General features: G+C 43.2%; 1 protein-coding gene across 16 annotated transcripts in view; it reads left to right on the top strand.

Annotated features, from left to right (window-relative positions):
* Positions 1-23217, top strand: part of LOC105491203 (short chain dehydrogenase/reductase family 42E, member 1) — a 31531-nt gene extending 8314 nt beyond the window's left edge. For 5 of the 16 annotated variants that reach the window (XM_071085009.1, XM_011757378.3, XM_071085011.1 and 2 more), the window contains 4 exons: positions 6456-6656; positions 8081-8201; positions 21373-21466; positions 22033-23217. In XM_071085009.1, coding sequence (XP_070941110.1) covers positions 21399-21466; positions 22033-23146 — 1182 coding nt within the window. In that variant the 5' untranslated portion in view covers positions 6456-6656; positions 8081-8201; positions 21373-21398 and the 3' untranslated portion in view covers positions 23147-23217. The other 11 variants (XM_071085015.1, XM_071085014.1, XM_071085010.1 and 8 more) reach the window with 11 other exon arrangements.
* Positions 23218-24185: the final 968 nt, after the last annotated feature.

Here is a 24185-nt window from a genome sequence, read left to right as displayed (position 1 = left end):
CATCCCCATCTACTCACTTCTGTGAATGAAAATTCTCAGTGATACACATATAAAAATTTTTTAAATAGCAATATAATTCATGCTGAAACCTGTATTTTTCTATTAATAAGTAGCATTCATATTAAGATACCTGAAAAATTGGAAAAAAGCCACATCCATCGAATTAATACTTTATTTTTTATATTTAATAATTTAAAAATTTTATAGTAATATTTTGTTATCTATGACTAATAATTAAAATGTTAACTCAATCCAGAAGGTGGCTGATACAGAAGTCTATGGTAACTATGTTACCATATATATGTAATATATATATATGTTTAGCTTTTATCTTCATATGCATATTCATATATATTTATTCCATATACGTTTATATTTATATATATGAATGTACATTCATTACAGAGAAATGGGAGGAGAAATCAATAAGAAACATTTAAGTATAAAATATATTATAGTGAATAAAATTCTGTGAAGGAAGTAAAATAGAACTGCAGATACAAGAAGAAAAAAATACGTAAAATTTCCAACTGCTAACAAGAGAACATGTTTATGTGTTTTGAAAATGTTGTAACCATGTTGGAAGTATTGAACTGCCAAGATATTTTGATTGCTCTGGATATATTTAAAAGAATGATATCATAGTTTAACTCAAAATGTCAATATAATAAATGTTAGGTATCTACTATTTACAACCATTTAGACATAAGACAAAAATTTTAGGTATCCACTTTAAAATGTGCTAGGAATAGAATAATTTTTTTAAAAAAATCCTTTAGGGGCAATAAGCAAAAATGTCTGAAGACCTCTGATTTCAAATACCTTATGGCAAGACATCCCCTTTATTAGTGAGAAATTCAATACAATTCTTTTTTAAGTAAGCAGCTAGAGTTTTCCTGGCCAACAGTGGGCTGGCCCAGCATTCAAGTTCCCTTCCAGGGAGATTACAGGGAATATCAAACTTACCCCATGTGCCAACTAAATGTGGTAATGGCCATGTCAGCTGGGTTCTCCCAATTTCCTTCTGGATTAGGTCCCTATTTACCTGCCGCATCTCCTCTGTTGCTCCAAGTCACACTCCTCTGTGCCCCAACTTCATAGAAACACTCATGGGTCCCCGACACCCCAGCTCCATCGTGCTTCATGGCCCACTGCTCCCTCTACCTTTCCTGTCTTCTACTACTGCCCCTTGTCCTCCAAGACTCAACTCAGGTACCACCTCCAAAAGCAAGCCTTCTATGATCCCTCCACAGTCTCCAGGTTGGGATAGGGGTCCTGTTTTAGTTCCCATAGTCCCCTGGGTTCTCTCCATCATGGCACACTAAACTTATGGGACTGCAATTCCAAAAATGTAATGGGAAAGCAGCTCACCCGGGGTGTCTGTTAGGAATGCTCATTCCTGGCCTCACTGCAGGAAAGTCTATTTGAACATTTGGGGAGTGGAGTCCAGGAAGCTGCACATTTAACACACATCCCAGGTGATCTGTTGCAAATGGTGTAACGAACACATTTTGAGAAATTCTGTTATCGTGCAATTGCTCACTTACTTGACTGACCCACACTAGCCTCTGAACTTTCTCAAGGCAGAGAATGTTTTATTCACCATCATCTCTGCCTATAGTAGCTAGAACACTGCCTGGCATGTAAACGGCACTCCATAAATATTTGTTGAATGCAGGAACAGGTGCATTAATTCATTAGCCAATACTCCCATTTTCACTATCTCCTATATCAAGTCTTGCGTTAACCTGTGTCAGCTAAGTCATCACATTCCTTGGTTGGAGTTGATCTTTATACCCATTCGGTGAGGTTACTTGGGTTTTCTCATATTAATCAGAAGTTACATTTATCTCTGATAATATAAAATATTAATAATTCTAACTTCATCAGCAATTATTTTTAGTTGGCACACACTTTCAAGGTTCAGAGTCTTGGTGTGCCATAAAGAGTTTAGAGTTCTTGCCCTAAATAGCCTGCTGCAGCTTATAAACTCCACTTATCTGCCATAGTTTATGTGGCCACCTCCCTCAGTCCAAGAATAAGAGCAATGCAACCCCTTTTACCTTATTGTGGCACGGGGAGGCACAGTCTATAATCTCAGTTATACAATAAACTGACCGACATTTGTATGGAATCAAAAGAATATTTAACGAGTCTATGTCGGGTGCCATGCACTAAGCCTTAGCATCCACAGAAGCCATTCTGGAACAACTTCCCTCCCCTCCTCAGCTCATTCCTCCCCTGTATCTCCCCTGGCTGCGGCATCCTGGTTGTCGTCAACCATTCCACAGTGATAGGCAGGAAACCTTTCTGCTGGTATTTTTTTTCTCTCTCTCTCTCCTTCCACATCCCCAAGGCCCTGTGGTCCACGCTGTGCTTGGTCCCCATGTCCTCCCCTGCATTGCCCCATTTCTTGTCCTGCTCTCTTACCCAAGGCTTGCTCTTAGCATCATCTCATCCCACAGGCCTTTGGGGAGTAGTGCAGGGAAGAGGTGGTTCTGGACCCTGGGAAAAGATAGAGGGAGTGAGAAGGCAGCACTGAGGTCTGTCCTCAGCATGATTCCCTGAGAGATTCTCAAACCGTGTAGACTGTCCAGATTAACATGCTGACCCTCTGGGGTGTCACTCTAGTCAGGAGGCCATCAGGAAAATGGAAGGGGCAGAAGGAATGGAAAGAGGGAGCGGGTCCAAGAGATTTTGCAAAGGGAAATTAAACTCACCTGGGAATGAAGGGAAAGAGAGGGCATGTCAAAATGGTACCACAATTGCCAAGTGTTCCCAGAGATAAGGAATTCACTTTTGGACATTAGGACAAGATAAATTAAAAACATTCCAGTGTCAAGTTCACATTTATTGCAGAGTCGTCAGCCCAAGATTCAGAGTTGAAACCAAGAGAATTGAAGTGAAATGATGTAGCTGTTAAAAGAAAGGCTGAAGGCTGAATCTTGGGTTTTACCCAGTTGTGAGCTAGGAAGAAAACACAAAGGGGTCAATAAAAAGTAAACAGAGAAGGAGGGAGAGGAGAATGAAGTAGGAGTGAGAGGAGGAGACGGCCAGCCGAGAGTAAGTGAGAGAGTGTTAGTTAAAGGAGAAAGAATCCCAGCACTTGGGGAGGCCAAGGCGGGCAGATCACTTGAGGTCAGGAGTTTGAGACCACCCTGGCCAACATGGTGAAACCCTGTCTCTACTAAAAATGCAAACAATTAGCCAGAGGTAGTGGTGTGCACCTGTAGTCCCAGCTACTCTGGAAGCTGAGGAAGGAGAATTGCTTGAACCTGGGAGGTGGAGGCTGCAGTGAGCTGAGATCGTGCCTCTGCACTCCAGCCTGGGTGATAGAGTGAGACTCCATCTCAAGAACAAAATAAAATAACTAAAGGGGAAAGAGTCTACAGGAAAAGGGGAGAAGAAATACTGTCAGCGACAGAAAAATTCAAACACATGACAGACAGCAAAGGTGTTTTGCAAAAAGGAAATTCTAAAGAAATGGTAAATTTTAATTCATCTTACATAACTGAATCCCTAATGAAACACTGGTGCTAGAATTGCATTTAGTATCAGATAATGAACCCATAGCATCCACAGTACTGCTTTTAGTTTTGTAGGTGCATCTGAATAACATATAAGTTGCTTTCCAAGAAACACCACCTGAATGTTCCTTACAAACAAGGACAAGAAATAAAGGGAACCTCATCTCCATACCACGCACCACCTATTAATATTATGTTGCACTACCATGGTCTCTGGGGGAGCAAAAACATTTGGGTGTGCTGTGGGTTAGGTAAACACCCACTAAATATTGATGCACACAAAATTAGAAGGACTAAAATAATTCTGGCATAAAATTACCCTAGCAGTCAGGGGAGAGACAAAATGAAGTAATTTGATCGTGAAAATTAATACAAGTCGACTCTCAGTTTTCAATGCAGCTAACTGAAAACCACTTATTATTCAAACCTCATTTTCCCTCCTGGTTTGTACTCTTTTTTGCATTGCCCTGAGAGAAATGAAGGCAAGAGGAGGGTCCCAGGGGCAAAGCTGTCATATTGAGATAATGAAACAAGAGTCTAATGTTTATTTTTCTAATGCAGTGGCTCCTCATCTTTTAGTCACATTGATGTTGCCCCCTATGACACACATCCATGGCCATGTCCAAGGGGATAGGCCATCCTCTCCCATTCAAACAGCATTGAAATTCGAATGAGACTGACGTTATTGTAGGTGTAATCTTTTTTGTGATAGCTTTATTAATATCTAATTCACATATCATACAATTTACCAATTTAAAGTGTACAAATCAGGCCAGGTGCAGTGGTTCACGCCTGTAATCCCAGCACTTTGGGAGGCCAAGTCAGGCGGGTCACCTAAGGTTAGGAGGTCGCAACAAGCCTGACCAACATGGTGAAACCTTGTCTCTACTAAAAATACAAAAATTAGCCAGGCATGGTGGGGGGTGCCTGTAATCCCAGCTACTTGGGAGGCTGAAGCAGGAGAATCGCTTGAGCCTGGAAGCGAAGGTTGCAGTGAGCTGAGATGGTGCCACTGCACTCCAGCCTGGGTGACAAGAGCGAGACTATATCTCAAAAAAAAAAAAAAAAAAAGAAAGAGTGTACAAATCGGTGGTTTTTTGGCCTTGTGCAACCATCATTGTTTCACCTTAAAAAGTAACCCATTAGCAGTCACTCGCCATTTCACCCCAAAACCCCTAGTTTTCAGCAGCCACCAGCTTTCTATCTCTGTGGGTTAGCCTATTCTGGACATTGCCTACAAGTAAAATCACACAATATGTGGCCTTTTATGAGTTGTTTCTGCAACTGGCTAAGGAAAACATGAGCGAAATGTTTTCATGGTTCATCCATGTTGTAGCATGCATCAGGATTTCTTGCCTTTTCTGGCTGAATCATATTCTATTGCATGAACATGTCACATTTTATTTATCCATTCAACAGTTAATGGATATTTGGGTTGTTTCCATTTTGGGGCTATTATCAATAATGTTGCTTTGAACATTCCTGTACAAGTTTTGCACATGTAATCTTGAATGTGAGCTATAACAAGAGCACCTAACATTGTCCAATAAGTGTCTGTAGGGAATATAGGCACCGTCTCATTTCATCAGCTCAGCACTACAACATGCAGAGCCAGGATTCAAATCTCCATCACTCTGACTCTAAAGTCTTTGCTTCTAGTCTCCTTGTTTTATTTCCTCTAAATCTAAAGATCAGAAAAGGGAAGTTATTCATTATTTCAAGTGAATTATTATCCTATAAGTAAGACATTAGTTATGACATTAGTTATTCCCGTGGTGCCCCACTTCCTTTCCCCTACACTTATCTGTGCGTGCCTGCTGGACTTCCAAATGTTAGAACCTGCATGGTTTTACGTTGCTTTGTTATGGAGAAACTGGAAGTGATGGGGAAGAAATCCACCCCATGCATACTTTCAACCAATAAGCAATGAATGTTAGTGAATAAATAGTGAACAACCTCAGCCAGCAGGTAGAATAACACTGAGAAAGGTGTTTACTGCATTTCAGAGTTTCTCCAGAAGGATTCAGTTTATGAAAGGATTTTTTTTTTTTTTTTTTTTGGAAGGAGGGTCTCGCTGTGTCACGCAGGCTGGGGTGCAGTGCAGTGGTGTAATCTCAGCTCACTGCAACCTCCACCTCCTGGGTTCAAGCAATTATCTGCGTCAGACTCCCGAGTAGCTGGGATTACAGGTGCCTGCTGCCACGCCCAGCTAATTTTCGTATTTTTAGTAGAGATGGGATTTCACCATCTTGGCCAGGCTGGTCTTGAACTCCTGACCTCCTGATCCACCCGCCTCGGCCTCCCAAAGTGCTAGGATTACAGGCATGAGCCACTGCGCCGGGCCAGTTTATGGAAGGATTAAGCCCCCAGCAGTATTAAGCTTGGTTGTCCTCAGTGATACCTGATTTCCTTCCCTTCCCTGTCTCACATCTCCACCCCCCTACTGGTAGTTTCTGGGATGACCTCCAAAATAAACTACTTGCCCTTGAATCCTTATCTAAAGGTCTGTTTCTGGGAGAACTGAAACTAAGACATGGTGGTTATTTCTCGCAGTTGAATCACACCAGAATTCCTTGCAGAGACTATTCTGAGACACATCACTCCCTCCTAGGAGGAGGTCCCACATCCAAGAAGGAAGTATTAATGGGTTTGCGCATCATTTTCTGAAGGGGGTTTAAAAGAAGCAGGTTGGGAGCAGATGTCTCTTGGAGGATCCGGTCATTATGGAATAAGTATCTTTTATATTCAGTTTGCTGAAGACCAATAGGCTATAGGCAATACGGTGGATGATAAACATAACCACTGCAGTTGTAGTACCTAGGACTGTCTTAACTCTCACTGCATTGTCCCAGCACTTAACATGATGCTTGATACAAAGCAGGTGCCCAATACATGCTGACTATCATTTAATAAAGTTATTCTTTACAGACCAGTGAGAAGAATACATCTGAGTCTTCCATCTTTGAATACATCATTCTTTCCTGGCACATGTTGTTCTACTGTCTTGTATGAGGATAAAAGCTAGACTGCTATAAAAAATAAAAACCCTCAAAACACAGTGGCTTAATACAGAAACCAACACCCGTAATAAAATTGTGAAGAACTAAACACAGACACATACACATACAAGTGAGTACAAGTAAAACGAAATCTGAGTAAGATCTATCAACTGTATCAATGTTGATATCTTGGTTGTGATATTATACTACAGTTTCACAAAATGTTATCATTGGGGGAAACTGAGCAAAGAGTATGCAGGAGCTCTCTTACAATGGCATGTGAATCTACAATGATCTCAACAAAACTTTTTATTAAAAATGTATAGTGTCATAAATAACAGTATAGGTAATCTAGAATGGTGAGCCTAGTGAGACAGTTGTACTCCACAAGGTCATTCAAAGTCCCAGGTTCCTTGTATCTTGTTGTTCCAATATCTCATAGGGGTACTATCTTCACCTACAGGGCTGGAGCTGAGGCAAAGCTCAGTGTCAGTCCATAGGAGGGGAGAAAAGAGAGAAATGAATTTCCTTTTAGGCATGTGATGCAGAAATGGCACCTATCACTTCCACTCACATTATATTGGCAAAAACTTAGCCACATGGGCACGTCTAGCTGCAAGGGAAGCTGGTAAGTGGAGCTTTTATTCTGGATGGTCATGTGCAAGTACAACACTATTATTATGGAAGAAGGGAAAGACATTTTGAGTAAGAACTGGCAATCTTCCACAAAGCACAAACTGATTTTGTTAATTGGCATAGTGAGATATTATTTGGTGTGTGCCAAAAATCCCTTCTTTGGGGAAAACCACATCTGACATGTTCTATACTAACCTTTCTCTATCCAGAGCCTAGAGATAAGGAGAGAGGACTCTATGATGTCTGAGGTTCGACAGCTAGATCCACCTTTTGAGCTTCCAGTTACAGGAGCCAAGCATCCCTACTTTTGATTTATCTACATTGGGATGGATTTCTATGATTTGCAACCCAAAGAGACCTGATGAACATAGTTGGTATCCTGACTCCTCAATTTCCGAAAACACTGAGACATGAAAGTGGCAAATATAAGCTTTACTGTCTCAAAGGGTCCTTTGTGTCCTTCTAGGAGAGGCCCAAATGCTTGAGCACTGAACACAGAGCCCTTGGCCAGGACACTCACAATAACATGTAGGTTTAGTCAGCACTATTTAAACACTTAGTTTAATCAGTACTGAGTGAAGCAAGGGTAATAATAATGAGTTATTTCAGAAGTTTTTAACAGGAAAAAAGAAAAACCATTGACCCAAATAGTATGCTTGATAATTCTTAATAAGTGCTATAAATGCTTCTAAAAGAATATTAAGTTGCTTAATTGCTGAATAAATGAAAATATAAACATTATGCTACTTGGAGAGTTCTTTAATATGTAATGGGGAAAACCATTTTATGAAATGTACTGCATGTGATAAATGCTTGTTTTCTTTTCTAAAATCAATTATTGAAACCATTAACCACTGTTTAAATATAGCTTAATTTTTTTCTGTTTATTCCCCTTTATATATTTTTTATTGGTGAAAGAAAATAGGTTTATCTAGGAGAGAGAGCTGCATAGTGAAAGAGATGGAATGTGAAGGATATGGAAGTCAGAAGCCTTGGCTTTTAATCACAGCTCCGTCATTTACTAGTTCTGTGACCTTGGGTAAGTAACTTAAAGTCACCTGATTTCCAGGTGCAGTGTGGAACTATTACAAGGGCTCTCTTACCCACCTCAGAGAATTGTAGTGGTACTACCACTAAGTCATAGCACTTTTAGGGCAGTGCTTATCAGCCTTTACTATACATAAGAATTACTTAGGGATTTTGCTAAATGCAGATTTGTATTTATTAAGCTTAGAATGGGATCCAAAACCCAACATTTCTAATAAGCTCTCATGTGATGTTGATGTTACTGGTCCATACTTTTGGATAGCAAGGTTCTCATGTGACTGCCTTAGAGATGATTTCTGATCCAAGCTGGGCCAAAAGAAGGTCTCGTTTGCTAGCCTGAGATTTGAACAGGGACAACCAGAAATGCGACATATAGTCACTTGCTCATTCATTCACAAATAAAAAAAACTTCTGTCTCTATGCCAAACACTATAGTAGGCAGTGGAGAGACACCAATCAATCAAGTAGGTCTCTGCATTCACGGAGCTTTCATTATAGTAATATGCAAGATAATTACAGATAAGCTAAGGGCTGTGAAGAGATTGAAGAATTTCAAAGGGATGCAGGAGCCTTGAAGTGAAAAGTGTTGGGGAAAGCCAAGCTCTTACTTTCCCTTCTGTAGTGACCTTGGCAGGTAAGAGTTGAACATGATGGCTTAGCAAATGGGGGAAGCCTGGATCCCTGAGTGGTTATGTGGAGCACAGCACTCTTCCCGTCCCTGCAGACTGCATTGGACGGTGATCAGAGTGAGAAATAAAATACTTCACACCTGTGAGGAATTGCGACGGCAAACTGATCTTTCTGAGATGCATCCACTGCCTGGATATATTACTGGGGGAAGACAATACTAAACAAACACTCATATACAAACTCACGTTGAAGTTAATTTCTTTCTCCAGTCGTTTCTATCTTAGATCTCTTGGTCAGACCTTTATAAAATCGACTCACTAAATTATGATGGAAGCTAAGGAAGCAATTACAGAGTTTGTAATTTTCCTTTAAAACACGCCTGCTTATATTTTAGAAGAGTCCTTGGTGGCACAAGAATATTAACATTTAAATTCACCATTTCTCATGTTTATCCACACACTCTAAATCTGGGTATCCTTCAGAGGATCCTGTAATCCCCCAAAGGAAATCTGTCTTCTTTACTGCATCCTCAGTGGGTCTTTTCTTCCTTGGCTGCTGGTCTCAAGAGCATATAGCTGGTCTCTCAGCCCCCTGAATATTCTTCCTCTTCTCCTCTAATTTTTATGTATCCTAAGCAGCCACTGCAAAGCTGTTCCTTAAGACTGCTTAGTACAAGAAGTCTCTTATGACTTATGCCTGGGTAACAGGTGAGGACAAGACAGGCAGGAAGAGTCAGAACATCCTATGAGAGAGGCCAGTGCCAGGGACTGGCACTTCTTGCTTTCTTCACGGGGCCTTCATTAATTTTTCTATCCTAGGACCTGAGTTTGTCCTTATAACTGTGTGTGCTTAGTGAAAACTGAGTGGTAAATCATTCAATTGATATGAACCTCTTTGAGTCTGCATTTGGGACAAGTTCTATCGGTAAAAGCAGCATATGAAGTCAAAACCTCCATCCTCCAAGACACCAAAATGAAATCCTCCCCAGCCAGGGATCCATTCCAGGACGCATTTCCATACACGTGTACAGTCTGCAACTATCCACAGAACCACATTCATGATAAGGAGACAAAAGATGGGCCTCAAAAGGAGACTTTTGAGTGAGGATACCAACTTTCTGCGTTCCTTGGTTCATTCAGCAACAAAGATTAGTCTTGGCATTACTGCCTGCTTGGCGACCAGAACAAAGAGAAATAAGGAAAATTAGGGACACAGGAAAACACATGGGCACACATAGATGTGGAAACTCAGAGATAAAAGAGACTTAAAGAGATACATGGAGAGTGAATATTCTGTCGCCTTTTAGAGCCTTATCCATCATCCATCCACCCAAGCAATGCTGACCTGAGCGCCTATTTATCAGGCACTGTGCTAGGCCTTGGTAATAAAGAAAGATGGAGGTAAAAGTCTAAAAGCAGACATTGGAGGTGGGAAGAGCAGTTGACGTGGCCCTAACAGGTTCCCACCACGGCGGAACGCACAGACAGGGCAGGTGGGGGAAGATGTGGCCCTAAAAGGGTTCCCGCTACGGCGGAACGCACAGCCAGGGAACGTGGGGGAATTCAAGGAGCGAACTTCCTGGCGCCCCAACGTTGGTAAAGGTGAACGAGACACCTGCGCATCATAGAGACGCCGAGACCTCCAGGCTTCCTAGAGAGGCCCGGAAGTGGCTCCAGGAGGCCGGTCCGACGACTCCGGCTCCCGAGCGGGGACGGTGGGCAGCTAGGGAGGGCTGGGCCTCCCCGCCTGCCATAGTCTGCCTGCCGCGCCCTTGTTCCTGCAGCTGTGAGTGGGCCTGGGCTGGGGTTGGGGGCCGCCGCCCTTCTGCGGGGACCTTGGGCCGCCTTGGCCTGGAACGCAACAGGTGGCGTTCCCGGGGGTGGGGGACGGTGATGAATGACTGAGCAGGGTGGCGGGAAGGAGCATCCCCTTTCAGGTGTCTTCCTGATCCCAGGGGGCCGGGCGCAGCTTGGCTTTCTAGAATGTCGCCAAGGTCTCAAACACTGGCTCTCTTCATTTTTTGTTTTTAAGGACAGCAGGCCCCAATCTCCGAACTTTCCACAGGTGTTTGGCTATACTTGATTCCTATTGATTTTCTGCACACTTTGGGGGAACGATTTCCTCCTCATTATGACGTGGTTCTGGTTTCCCACTTAAAATGGCAGTGACAGGTTCCCATTTAAACTGCATGTGTTTGTTGGGAAAAGGTAAGTAGGTTTAAACAAAACCTTATAGGCTAGTCATAGTACCAGATGAACCAGACATGACAGAAATTGTGGAGGTGGAGTGAACCCTGAAAATCTGAGACAGGTCTCAGTTAATTTAGAAAGTTTATTTTGCCAACATTGAAGACATGTACCCATGACACAGCCTCAGGCGGTCTTGACCACATATACTCAAGGTGGTCAGAGCACATTTTCGTTTCATACATTTTAGGGAGACATGAGACAACAACAGATGTAAGATGAACATTTTTTCAGTCTGGAAAGGCGGGACAACTGGAAGCAGGGAGGGGGCTTCTAGGTCGTAGGTAGGTAAGAGACAAATAGTGACATTCTTTTGAGTTTGATTGGCCTCTCCAAAGGAAGCAATCAGATATGCCTTTATTTCGGTGAGCAGAAATATATGAATAGAATGGGAGGCAGGTTTGCCCTAAGCAGTTCACAGCTTGACTTTTCCCTTTACCTTAGTGATCTTGGAGCCCCAAGATTTATTTTCCTTTCACAGTGGTAGGATAATGACCTAAGTGAATCTGCATTGTCCCAGCTTTAGTGTGCGGCATTACACGTGGTAGTTAAGAGTTATACAGACCCGGCTTCAAGCCCTAAATCCTGCCCAGCCACTTATGACCTGCATAATTTGTGGGCAAGGTTCCTAACCTCTGATCTGTTTTCCTCATTTCTGAAAGCTGATAAGACTAGTAACTACCTCAGAAGATTGTCCTGAGGCTTAAATGCTAAACCTTTAAACTACCTGTATTAATCCATTCTCATGTTGCTAATAAAGACATACCTAAGACTAGGTAATTTATAAAGGAAAGAGGTTTAATGGACTCACAGTTCCCCATGGCTGGGGAAGCCTCATAATCATGGCAGAAGGCAAAGGAGGAGTAAAGTCACGTCTTATGTCTTGCATGGTGGCAGGCAAGAGAGCTTGTGCAGGGGAACTCCCCTTTATAAAACCATCAGCTCTTGTGAAACTTATTCACTGTTGTGAGAACAGCATGGGAAAAACCCACCCCCGTGATTCAATTACTTCCCACTGGGTCCCTCCCAGGACATGTGGGAATTATGGGATCTAAAATTCAAGGTGAGATTTGGGTGGAGACATAGCCAAACCATATCCTTCTGCCCCTGGCCCCTCCCAAATCTCTTGTCCTCACGTTTCAAAACCAATCATGCCTTCCCAACAGTCCCCCAAAGTCTTAACTCATTTCGGCATTAACTTAAAAGTCCACACTCCAAAGTCTCATCTGAGACAAGGCAGGCACCTTCCACCTATGAGCCCGTAAAACCAAAAGCAAGTTAATTACTTCCTAGATACAATGGGGGTACAGGTATTGGGTAAATACACTCATTCCAAAAGGGAGAAATTGGCCAAAACGAAGGGGCTACAGGCCCCATGCAAGTCTAAAATTCAGCAGGGCAGTCAAATCTTGAAGCTCTAAAATGATCCCCTTTGACTCCATGTCCCATATCCAGGTCACACTGATGCAAGAGGTGGGTTCCCCTAGTCTTGGGCAGCTCCACCCCTGTGGTTTTGCGGGGTACAGCCCCACTTTTGGCTACTTTCAGGGCTGGCATTGAGTGTCTGCTGCTTTTCTAGGTGCACGGTGCAAGCTGTTGGTGGATCTACCATTCTGGGGTCTGGAGGATGGTAGCTGTCTTCTCACAGCTCCACTAGGCAGTGTCCCAGTGGGGACTCTGTGGGGTGGTTCCAACCCCACATTTCCCTTCCACGCTGCCCTAGTAGTGGTTCTCCATGAGGGCCCCACCCCTGTAGCCAACTTCTGCGTGAACATTCAGGAGTTTCCATACATCCTCTGAAATCTAGGCAGAGGTTTCCAAACCTCAATTCTTGACTTCTGTACATCCACAGGCTTAACACCACATGGAAGTTGCCAAGGATTGGGGCTTGCACCCTCTGATGCCACAACCTGAGCTGTACCTTGGCCCATTTTAGCCACAGCTGGAGCTGCTGGGATACAGAACACCAAGTTCCTAGGCTGCACAGAGCAGGGGGGCCCTGGACCCAGCCCAGGAAACCATTTTTGCCTCCTAGGCTTCTGGGCCTGTGATGGGAGGGGCTGCCATGAAGGTCTCTGACATGACCTGGAGACATTTTCCCCATTGTCTTGATGATTAGCATTTGGCTCCTTGTTACTTATGCAAATTTCTGCAGCCAGCGTGAATTTCTCCCCAGAAAATGGGTTTTTCTTTTCCATTGCATCATTAGGCAGCAAATTTTCCAAACTTATACTCTGCTTCCTCTTGAATGCTTTGCAGCTTAGAAATTTCTTACCCCAGATACCCTAAATCATCCCTCTGAAGTTCTAAGTTACACAGTTCTCTATGGCAAGGACAAAATGCCATCAGTCTCTTTGCTGAAACATAACAAGAGTCACTTTTGCTCCAGTTCCCAAAAAGTTCCTCATCTCCATCTGAGACCACCTCAGCCTCGACTTTATTGTCTATATCGCTGTCAGCATTTTGGTCACAGCCATTCAAGTCTCTAGGAAGTTCCCAACTTCCCCACATCTTCCTGTCTTCTTCTGGGCCCTCAAAACTGTTGCAACCTTTGCCTGTAAACCAGTTCCAAAGTCACTTCCACATTTTTGGATACCCTTACAGTAGCACCCCATACCCGGTACCAATTTACTGTGTTAGTCCATTCTCATGCTGCTAATAAAGACATTCCCAAGACTGGGTAATTTATAATGGAAAGAGGTTTAATGGACTCACAGTTCCACATGGCTGGGGAGGCCTCATAATCATGGCAGAAGGTAAAGGAAGAGCAAAGTCACGTCTTACATGGCGGCTGGCCAGAGAGCTTGTGTAGGGGAATTTTCCTTTATAAAACCATCAGATATTGTGGGACTTACTCACTATCACAAGAATAGCATGGGAAAGACCCACCCCCATGATTCAATTACCTACTACTGGGTCCCTCCCAGGACATGTGGGACTTACGGGAGATACAATTCAAGAGGAGACTTGGGTAGAGACACAGCCAAACTGTATCACTCCCTAACCCATCATAAATAATAAGTGTAGCCATGGTTGTTGCTGTTTTTATTTTGGGGAGGAGGAAACATGATCAGAGAGGTTCAGTGAATTGCCCAGGGTCACACAGGGAATTGGTGGAACAGCCAAGTCTGATTCTCAGATTTCCAAACTGAGAGTCTCTGGGAACTGCAGGGGCCGCGATGAGGTTGCAGAATGTGTTAACAGTGAAAGCCCTCACAGGACTCAGGTCAGTACCCAGCACTTCAGGCAGGGGCTCTGCACAGCCTCAAGTGCTGCTGCGTTAAGGTGAACTGTAGAGTCAGATGCACCTGGGTTATTGGTATGGCTCCCTGCGCTACCATTTGCTAGCTGTAGCACTTGGAGTTAGGCACTTTGTGTCTCTGAGCTTCAGTTTTCTCATCTGTAAAATGGAATTAACAAATTAGTACTCATCTCAGAGGTATGTGAAATAATTCCTGGACAGAGTATTGTAGAATGCCTGGCACAGAGTAAGTGCTTAATAAGTGGCAGTTGCCCAGCACTTTGGGAGGCCGAGACGGGCGGATCGCGAGGTCAGGAGATCGAGACCATCCTGGCTAACACGGTGAAACCCCGTCTCTACTGAAAAATACGAAAAACTAGCCGGGCAAGGTGGCGGGTGCCTGTAGTCCCAGCTACTCGGGAGGCTGAGGCAGGAGAATGGCGTGAACCCGGGAGGCGGAGCTTGCAGTGAGCTGAGATCCAGTCACTGCACTCCAGCCTGGGCGGCAGAGCGAGACTCCATCTCAAAAAAAAAAAAAAAAGTGGCAGTTGATATTACTTCAATTACTTGATATTACTTCAATGTATAGATGTGGCAAACTGCTAACTTAGTGAAGAGGAAAATACAAGTGTAGTACTCCTTGCAGATAGGACAGAAAGAGGCATTTGAAGAGCTTGCAAAATGTTCACCCCATTTAGATTTACTGGGTCTACAATCTGCTAGATATTCCTTGTCCCTACAGATATTGCCGGTCTGTGCTCACATGGCATTTATACGATAGCTTGGGAAACAGATGGGAAATACCAATTATAAAATTTTTTCATTTCTTTTGTCATCAGCATTGTGGAGAATTGCAAGGCTCTTGTGCCATAGATATCTAGGTAGAAGTTTAGCTAGCCGAACAAGATTTGAAACACCTCAGATGATGACCCTGAATTACAGACAGCTGTCCTGCTACCTACTTATGTTCAAAACCCTGCATAAATACCCATATCTATTACCAGTATACTGGTTTTTACTTAACCCTATACCCTTAATTTTCTTCCCAGGTGTTTTGGCCTTTTGGAATTTTTTTTTTTTTTTTTTTTGGATGGCATCTCGCTGTGTCATCCAGACTGGTGTGTAGTGGTGCAATCTCCGCTCACTGCAACCTCCATCCCCCATGTTCAAGCGATTCTCCTGTCTCAGCTTTCCAAGTAGCTGAGATTACAGGTGTGCATCACCACGCCCGGCTACTTTTTTCTGTTTTTAGTAGAGACAGGGGTTTCACCATGTTGGCCCAGCTGGTCTCTAACTCCTGACCTCCAGTGATCCACCTGCCTCAGCCTTCCAAAGTGCTGGAATTATAAGCATGAGCCACTGCACCCAGCCCCTTTTGAATTTTATATGTCACATCTCTTTTATCTATATCAGAATTCTTCTCCTTATCACCCCTAACTGCATATTTATTTTTATTGTTTTGACTTCCTTATGTTAAACACAAGTAGATAATTTTCAGATCATGCATGGAATTTGAACAGCACCATTTCATAAGCCCTCTGGCATCAATATATTTGCCAGATCTTGATATAATAACAATACAGTTACCTTTTACCTCTGGTCAGCACTTGTACAGTGATTTAAAGCACCTAATCATGGGGTTATACTACTTGGAGATATTTTTTATATCTCTTAAAGTAAATATCGTAAGTTTTTATTTTTATGGGAACCGTCTTAAATTCTCTCTGTTCCATAGTTTCTATTGGTGAAATGCTAATGACACCCATATTTCTATGTTGCATAATAATACCAGAGGGCTAGTAACACAATCATCTTGAACTCATAGGGATGAAGGAACTGCGTGGGTAGTTGAAGGTTCTCATTTCTGATCTTTAGCATTTAATTAGGTCTTTTAAAATGTAAAGTACTCCCAGTCATCTTTTACTAGTTTTTTCTCATAACTTCCCTTGAGATGTCAACATTATTCCCCTCGCTTTACCTTAGTATTCTCAAGAGGTCAGGTGGATTTTAAATTTTATTTTTTTCCTGTTTGTAATTAAGCTTTTTTTTTTTTTTTTTTTTTTTTTTTTTTTCCACCTTGATCATGTGCTTAACTTTAACCTGTATCCACCAAAATGACTGCTCAGGTCAGATGTAGCCCTCCCCACCAGGGGAGAGCAATTACTGAACAAAGCCACAGTTTGGAAGAACCTTCAAGCACTTGCCATTATAAAGGCAGGTCTGAGTGCCCAGCCCTAGAAGGAATCAGACAGAAACTAATTAATAAAACAGGAGCCACAGAGTAGATGAAAATCAGGCAGCTGGCTGAAGAACAACTGTATATTCTCTTCTCCCTTCTGGCTTAGCATTCATGAGAATTTTGGGTGGGGGCAGGTCTGCAAAATGCATTTGCTAAGATTTTTCCGTGCTTATCAATGTTGAGGATCAGGAAGGGAGGAGGCGGCTCCCAGCAGTGCAGCAGATGGCTACCATCCTGTGAAGGCTTTACTGGCCTGGTGGATAAGCTTTTTCCTTGCTGTTTATTTTGTTAAGTTATTTATTTTTCCTTACCTTTCTCTTCTGACCCCCCGATCAGATCAGTTATACAAGTTTTTGCCTCAGATCATTCTGAAACTAGTTGGAAGGTAATGGAGTAGCATCACTAGGCCTGGCAAGTTTCTGAAGCATTAATAATCCGAAGTTATATGTTCCTTACTTGATTAATGTGCACATGAACCATGATTGACCTGTGGTCTTGTGACTGGACTGGAATGTGTAATTTTAAAACCAAAGACTAATTAAAGATAGGTATTTCCGTTGGAATTTTTTAATTGGACTTTTGAAGTCCTTGTCCATTTTCAGAATTCCTTATGGTGGAATTCTTACAGAGATATTAAGAAGATCTTAAATCGTTATCTGGCATCCTGTTTGTCAAAACTTTCAGCCAGACAAGAACATTTCCAAAGCCTACTGTTTCAGTTAATGACGTCGCCTTCCTCAGAACATCATCTGGGTGCAACATGCTGCCACCTCCTGCAGTTGTTCGCTAGCCCTCACCCTGATTTCACCTGAGCACACTGGCCTTTTGTCCTCACTGGTAACCCTCTAGCCTAGAGCCACATCTCCCTTCCCTGGACCCTGGCCCATTTCCTCCTCCAGGGGAAGCCTCCTCTTTCACAAGTACTGAGGTGGCCCCAACAGTTCCTTTCTGTAAACCTAAAAAGGCTTCTGTTGTCTGCAGAATGGAATTCAACTAGCCAGGCATCATGGTGCACGCCTGTAGTCCCAGCTACTCAGGATGCTGAGGTAGGAGGATCTCTCGAGGTCGGGAAATCAAGGTTGCAGTGAGCCGTGGTCACACCTCTACACTCTAGCCTGGGCAACAGAGTGAGACCTTGTCTCGAAAAAAAAAAAAATGGGATTCAAACTTTATGGAAGGGGACAGAAGCCTTTCTCCAGGTTCACCCCAGGCTGTCTTTTCACCCCCAAGCACCAGCTCTGTGCTTCTCTTTGCACACCAGCCATGGCGGACTCCCCATGTTAGCTGCCCAGCACAGCCTTCTCTGCCTCTGATCCATTGATTCGTGGTTCACCCTCACCAGTGATAACCCTCCTCTCAGCCTACCTAGATCCTCCCATGGACCCTGTAGCACTAAAGCTCACTCTCCCATGAACTCTTCCTGATCTGCCCTGTCAGAATCAGTCTCCCTACCCCTCACCTTGGTGTTCCCACTGCACTTTGTTTATACCAACATTAAAAGAGTAACTTTATTTTCATCTTTTTTTTGCCTTTTCCTTTTGATATCTGTGGAAGCCTCTTTCTCATTTGTAAGCTCTGGAAAGCAGGACCTCTGTCTCATTTGGGTTTGTATCTTTCATTCCATAACCATCACTTTTTAGGAGATATGTTATTGTTAAAATGGCAGCATTAATGTCATGCAGAACAGTGACTCTTAAACACTGCAGAGCCCTGGGTAAAGTAATTTGTGCCCATCACAATTTTACTAAATTGGATATATTTTAGGGTGTTCAGAATAATCCATAGATTCAACAAAATATTTATTGAGCATCTACTATGTTCTGGATTCTAGTAGGGACACCCCAGAAGACAGAGGGCCTCAGTTCTCATAGAACTTTACATTCTCTGGGAAGGAGATCAATAATAAAAAGTAAATAGTTTTAGATAGACAGTAAAATGTTCCATGAAGAAAACAAAGCAACGTTTAGGGTACAAGCAGCTCTGTTAGATAGGGTGATCAGAGAAGCCTCTCTGAGGACTTGTGAGCAGACCTAAATATTGAGAAAGATGCTGCTAGAAAAGGACCTAGTGCACGACGTGTCACACTGAAGTGAGAACAGGAGGCACTAATGAGGTCAGCGTCTTCAAGGAAAGGAAAGAAAGTCTGTGCAGTTGGAGCATAGAATGCCAGTGGCAGAAGAGTGGGAGACTGTGACCAGGTCATGGAGGTGAACATGGGAAGTCTGTACTGAAATATCAGTAACTGATGTCTACCATGTTGTGAAACTGTTTGTCATGAAGGGTTGTGAGTACACTAAAGAATAGAATTGACTGCATTTGGTTTTATGACCACTTTCAATCCAAATGGGAGTGTTCTGCACTCAGAAAACAATAGAATCATAAGGTCACTGTTAGATACATTGAGGGAGTGCTGGCACGTTCATTCTTCATGAATTTTCTTGAAAGCACAACCGTGGCAGTTGCATAATGGAACCTTGGGAACTCATCAGTCATCCTCTGCCCCATTTTGCTCAGTTTCCCTAGTATTTCTCACTCTTCTCCATACCGTCAAGCCACTGAGACAGACACTTGCTGAACCTCGTCTTCACTTGTCACACTGACCGATTCTGCATGAGTGCTCTGATTCGTTTCATTGGCAGTCTCATGCACTCACACAGGTGTCCAGAAGAACTTACAAAACTCTTTGTAACCCTGTGCTTTTTGAGAGATCTAATCATGGTATGTGGAAATGTGATACACTAGTTGAATCTCTAAACTCTGGAGTGTGAAGAAAAGTCTACTCAAGAAATGACATCTGTGGAGTGCCCATACGGCACCAGGTGTTTTATTGGACTTTTTTTGCACATTATCCCATGCAGTCTTCATGCAGGCTCATTATCAGCTCCACTGTTAGATGAAGCAGCAGGCTCAGAGTCTTTAACACATGTGGTAAACACACAGTCCAAAATCCCACAACTGGTAAGTGGACACCAAAGTCCATTCTCTTTCCATTTAAGACTGTGTTTTAGTGGTTAAGAGTACGGGCTCCTGGGGCCACACTGCCATCGGGTGTGAATCCAGGTAAGTTTGGGCAAGTTTATTTCCTGTCTCTGTGCTTTGTTTTTCTCAGCTGAAAAACAGGATCTAATAGTACTTTCCTGGTAAGATTATTAAAAGGATTAATTGGCTAACATACACGTAAAGCAGTTAGCATGCTGCCTGGCCCTAATAGTAAGCACTAGGTATGGGTTTGTCTTTATTATTTCCACTGTACCGTGCTGCCTTTTTAAAAACCTTAGCATTCCTGTAACATAGCACAACACACAGCCAGACAGAAGAGAAAAGTGAAGTCTAGAGAAGTGTCTTGACCAAGATCACGTAACCACTTAAGGGCTGAGGCAAGACGCCTTCACTGTGTATTCCTGTCCCCCATATTTTTTTCTTTCTTTATGCATGTACACTGACTCCACACTCATAGCCTCTCTGCCATACAAGCTCTTCATCCTGCCTAGCCCCAGCCTCTGCTGCTCCCGCTCCCCTCCCATCTCCACACTCTTCCATGTTGAAGTCTACTTACATGGTGCAGTGACTGCAGTTGTGGGTGCCTGGCTGGGAAAGAGAAATGGTAGGGCTCTTGATTGCTTGCAGTCTTCATGCCTAACCACAGCTCTGAGCGTCTGTGTTGACTTGAGCGCACGTGTTGGGGTGTGTGTGTGTGTGCACGCGCCCAGTGCCTTTGAGGACCTGTGTGCTTCCTGTTCCATTTCTCTCCCTATTTTTTCTTTTTTTTTTTTTTTTTTTTGAGATGGAGTCTCACTCTGTCGCACAGGCTAGAGTGCAGTGGTGTGTTCTTGGCTCACTGCCAGCTCCGCCTCCCAGGTTCACGCCATTCTCCTGCCTCAGCCTCCCGAGTAGCTGGGACTACAGGTGCCCACCACCACGCCCGGCTTATTTTTTGTATTTTTAGTAGACACGGGGTTTCACCGTCTTAGCCAGGATGGTCTCTATCTCCTGACCTCGTGATCTGCCCGTCACAGCCTCCCAAAGTGCTGGGATTACAGGCGTGAGCCACCGTACCCGGCCTCTCTCCCTCTTACATGGAAGGAGCTGGGTATCTTAGTTTTTGCTTATTTTGTTTTGTTTTTGGGAGAAGGGTCATTGGAGCCTTGAAAGAAATATGGGGAGGGGAGGGCCACAGAAGAAGAGGGAAAGAGAAGTGGGACCCCTCAAAGGCACTGAGCTCTTGTACTTTAAGTACCTACAAGATTTGCAGTGGGGGAGGTAGGGCATCGTTTGCTACATAAAGGAGTTTTTCCCCATATATATATTTTTTAAGTATAGGGCTAATAAAGCAGTATTAAGCCATGCTGCAGTGTGCAATTTTACAGAAAAGATTTTGGGAGATTCCTTTAGAGTGCTCTCTAATTTTCTGATGCATGGGGGGTGGGGGGGAAATGCCTCTTCCTACCAAATTTGAATCAATTCTTTTCAAAAAGGCTCTAATCATTTTCAAGAATTAACAATAATGCCTTACATTTGAAACGTTTTTTGTGTTTCTCAAAGCACTGCCAATTACATTATCTTATTTAACCTCCCCATTAACCTTTTCAGGTGGGCAGAGCAGATATTACTGTCCCCATATTACATCAGGAGAAATTTGAAGCCCAGGAACTGAAGGGAAAGTAGCTAAATGACACAGCTATGACTAGACCCAGGCCTTAACTTTTCATTCTACTACAGCATATTGACTTTTTGGTTTTGTTAGCTCAAAATTAGGGGGAATGATACTTGCATTTGGATCAGTAACAGTGATGCATACTTCTTACAGGTCCAGTTATCTTTTGACTGCCACATATGGACCCCAAAAGATCTCAAAAGGAAACTGTCCTCATTACAGGAGGAGGTGGCTATTTTGGTTTTCGGTAAGTGTGTCTATAAAATATACATGTGGAATTATTTTACTAGTAGTTGCCAGAAGCTTTCAACTCTGACAACAGAGTAGACTTTTACTTGTTTGTATAATGTCAAACTAGAAATGAACTGTGTTGCCCACTGCTCAGATACTGCAGTTGAGAACTACAGGTATATTTCACTTTAAGAAAAATTCTTTATAAAGCTGTGAAATTGGGAGGGATGACTATTCACATCACCAAAAACAATTTTAAATCATAGCTGTTTTTTCACAGTTATGTTATTATTCTCAAATATTCCAAAGAATAGATAGTGGGCCCTAGAACCAAAGGGAAAAAATGCCACCATTCTTTGAAGATAAAGCCTCTCTCTTTGTAATTTAAGTAGATGAGAGGATTCTCACTTTTGAAAATTTGAAGAAGTGAACCTTGCACCAAGGAACACGCATAGTGAGGGGCTCAGGATGAGCCAAGAAGACTTGAATCAGCCCCACCTTGATTGGTAAATTACTTTATACACTTCCCCTACGCACAGCTTAAGAGCGACTTGATGCAACATTTACCGTTTCTCATTTCAGCCTGGGCTGTGCTCTGAACCAAAAGGGAGTCCACGTGATTCTGTTTGACATCAGCAGCCCTGCTGAAACCATTCCAGAAGGAATCAAGTTTATACAAGGAGACATCTGCCACCTGTCTGACATAGAGAAAGCCTTCCAGGATGCAGACATCACTTGTGTGTTCCATATTGCCTCTTATGGTATGTCAGGGCGGGAGCAACTCAATCGAAACCTGATCGAAGAAGTCAACATCGGGGGCACAGACAACATCCTCCAGGCTTGCCAAAGAAGAAGGGTGCCCAGGTTAGTTTACACCAGCACTTTCAATGTCATCTTTGGAGGTCAAGTTATCAGAAATGGGGATGAATCTCTGCCCTACCTGCCTCTTCACCTCCACCCTGATCACTACTCTCGGACAAAGTCTATTGCAGAGAAGAAGGTGCTGGAGGCGAATGGTACACCCCTGGACAGAGGCGACGGCATCTTAAGAACCTGCGCTCTGAGGCCAGCTGGCATCTATGGGCCTGGAGAACAAAGACACCTTCCCAGAATAGTCAGCTACATCGAGAAGGGTCTGTTCAAGTTTGTCTACGGGGACCCCAGGAGCCTGGTTGAGTTTGTCCACGTGGATAACTTGGTGCAGGCTCACATTCTGGCCTCAGAAGCCCTGAGAGCTGACAAGGGCCATATTGCCTCTGGGCAGCCCTACTTCATCTCAGATGGCAGACCCGTGAACAACTTTGAGTTCTTCCGGCCTCTGGTTGAGGGCCTGGGCTACACGTTCCCATCTACCCGCCTGCCATTGACCTTGGTCTACTGCTTTGCTTTTCTAACAGAGATGGTTCACTTCATTTTGGGTCGACTCTACAACTTCCAGCCCTTCCTCACTCGCACTGAAGTTTACAAAACTGGTGTCACACATTATTTTAGCTTAGAGAAAGCCAAGAAAGAGCTAGGTTATAAGGCTCAGCCATTTGACCTCCAGGAAGCAGTGGAATGGTTTAAAGCCCATGGTCATGGCAGAAGTTCTGGAAGTCGTGACTCAGAGTGTTTTATTTGGGATGGGCTATTGGTCTTCCTCCTGATTATAGCAGTTCTCATCTGGCTGCCTTCTTCTGTGATTCTGTCACTGTGAAGGAGAGGCCAGAAATAAGGTGATCACAGTTGGCTGAGATGGTTCTCAAGAAACATGGGTTTTAAAATGTGTACAGTGGTATCTGTTGCCAAACATTGGCTCTTCAAATTGCTGCTTACGAATAGGTTCTTGGATTGAATCTTTATTTCTTACTTCCTTGCACTAAGCCAGATGGGAATGAAAAGAAAGAAGCAGAGATTAGTTTGAAATTTCATTTCTTATGTCCTTCTGTTTTAGATGGGTACAATAGAAGTCAGTTTGGAGCCATAGAAGTAGGCTTAGTTGGGTTGGAGATGTCTGTCTTGAATTTCTTAGAAGGCAAGATACACTTATTTCCGTTTTATGCACTCTGCATCTACCTAAAACCTCTGATTGATGTGGGAATGACAAAACACTATCAGGCTTGAAAGCATGTGAAAAACGCCAAATTGGCCCAGATCCCCAACAGAGCAATCCTCGAGGAGATGGTAGCTATTGCTGGAGAGGCATTAGCTATTCACAGTGTCCATTTTAGGTGTTAACTTTCACCCTTTGTGATATCGGGGCACTATGCCTATGTGAACACATGGTAATGTTTGATGTTTAGGCCTTTATCCTACCTCATAGGATTCTTTTGAGGATTAAATTAAAGCATACAAAGTGCTCCTTAACACACATAGCCATTCTTTTTATCAGAATTTTCATGGTACGTTCCTTATGAGGGCTTTCTTCCTCAGTGTTCTCTTTAGAGGGCTGTTGCTACTGGACTTTCTGGAATGTCTGGGTGTGCCCTCAGAGCCTGCAACAAGTGTATTTGGATATACTCTAAAGTTTTGGCCTCCAAGAAGGCGAAAAGGAAGCAACTAAAAATCTGATGATTAAGGGAGTCAATCAAGCTAATGCCATTTTTAGTTTAAAAAATGAAGCATAGCTCTAAACTCATAGAGTGGTTTTCTTACTGGGAAGAAGTTTGGCTCTCTGAAGACAGCTTCCAGTGAGGAATGTTGAACAGTGGCAGCACTGTCTGGCCACCCACGAACTGTTACCAATGATCCAGTTA

The sequence above is a fragment of the Macaca nemestrina genome, chromosome 18 (genome assembly GCF_043159975.1).
Source record: "Macaca nemestrina isolate mMacNem1 chromosome 18, mMacNem.hap1, whole genome shotgun sequence".
NCBI lineage: Eukaryota > Metazoa > Chordata > Mammalia > Primates > Cercopithecidae > Macaca > Macaca nemestrina.
The sequence above is the reverse complement of the archived record's forward strand: the minus strand, read 5'-3'. Positions and strand labels throughout refer to the sequence as shown.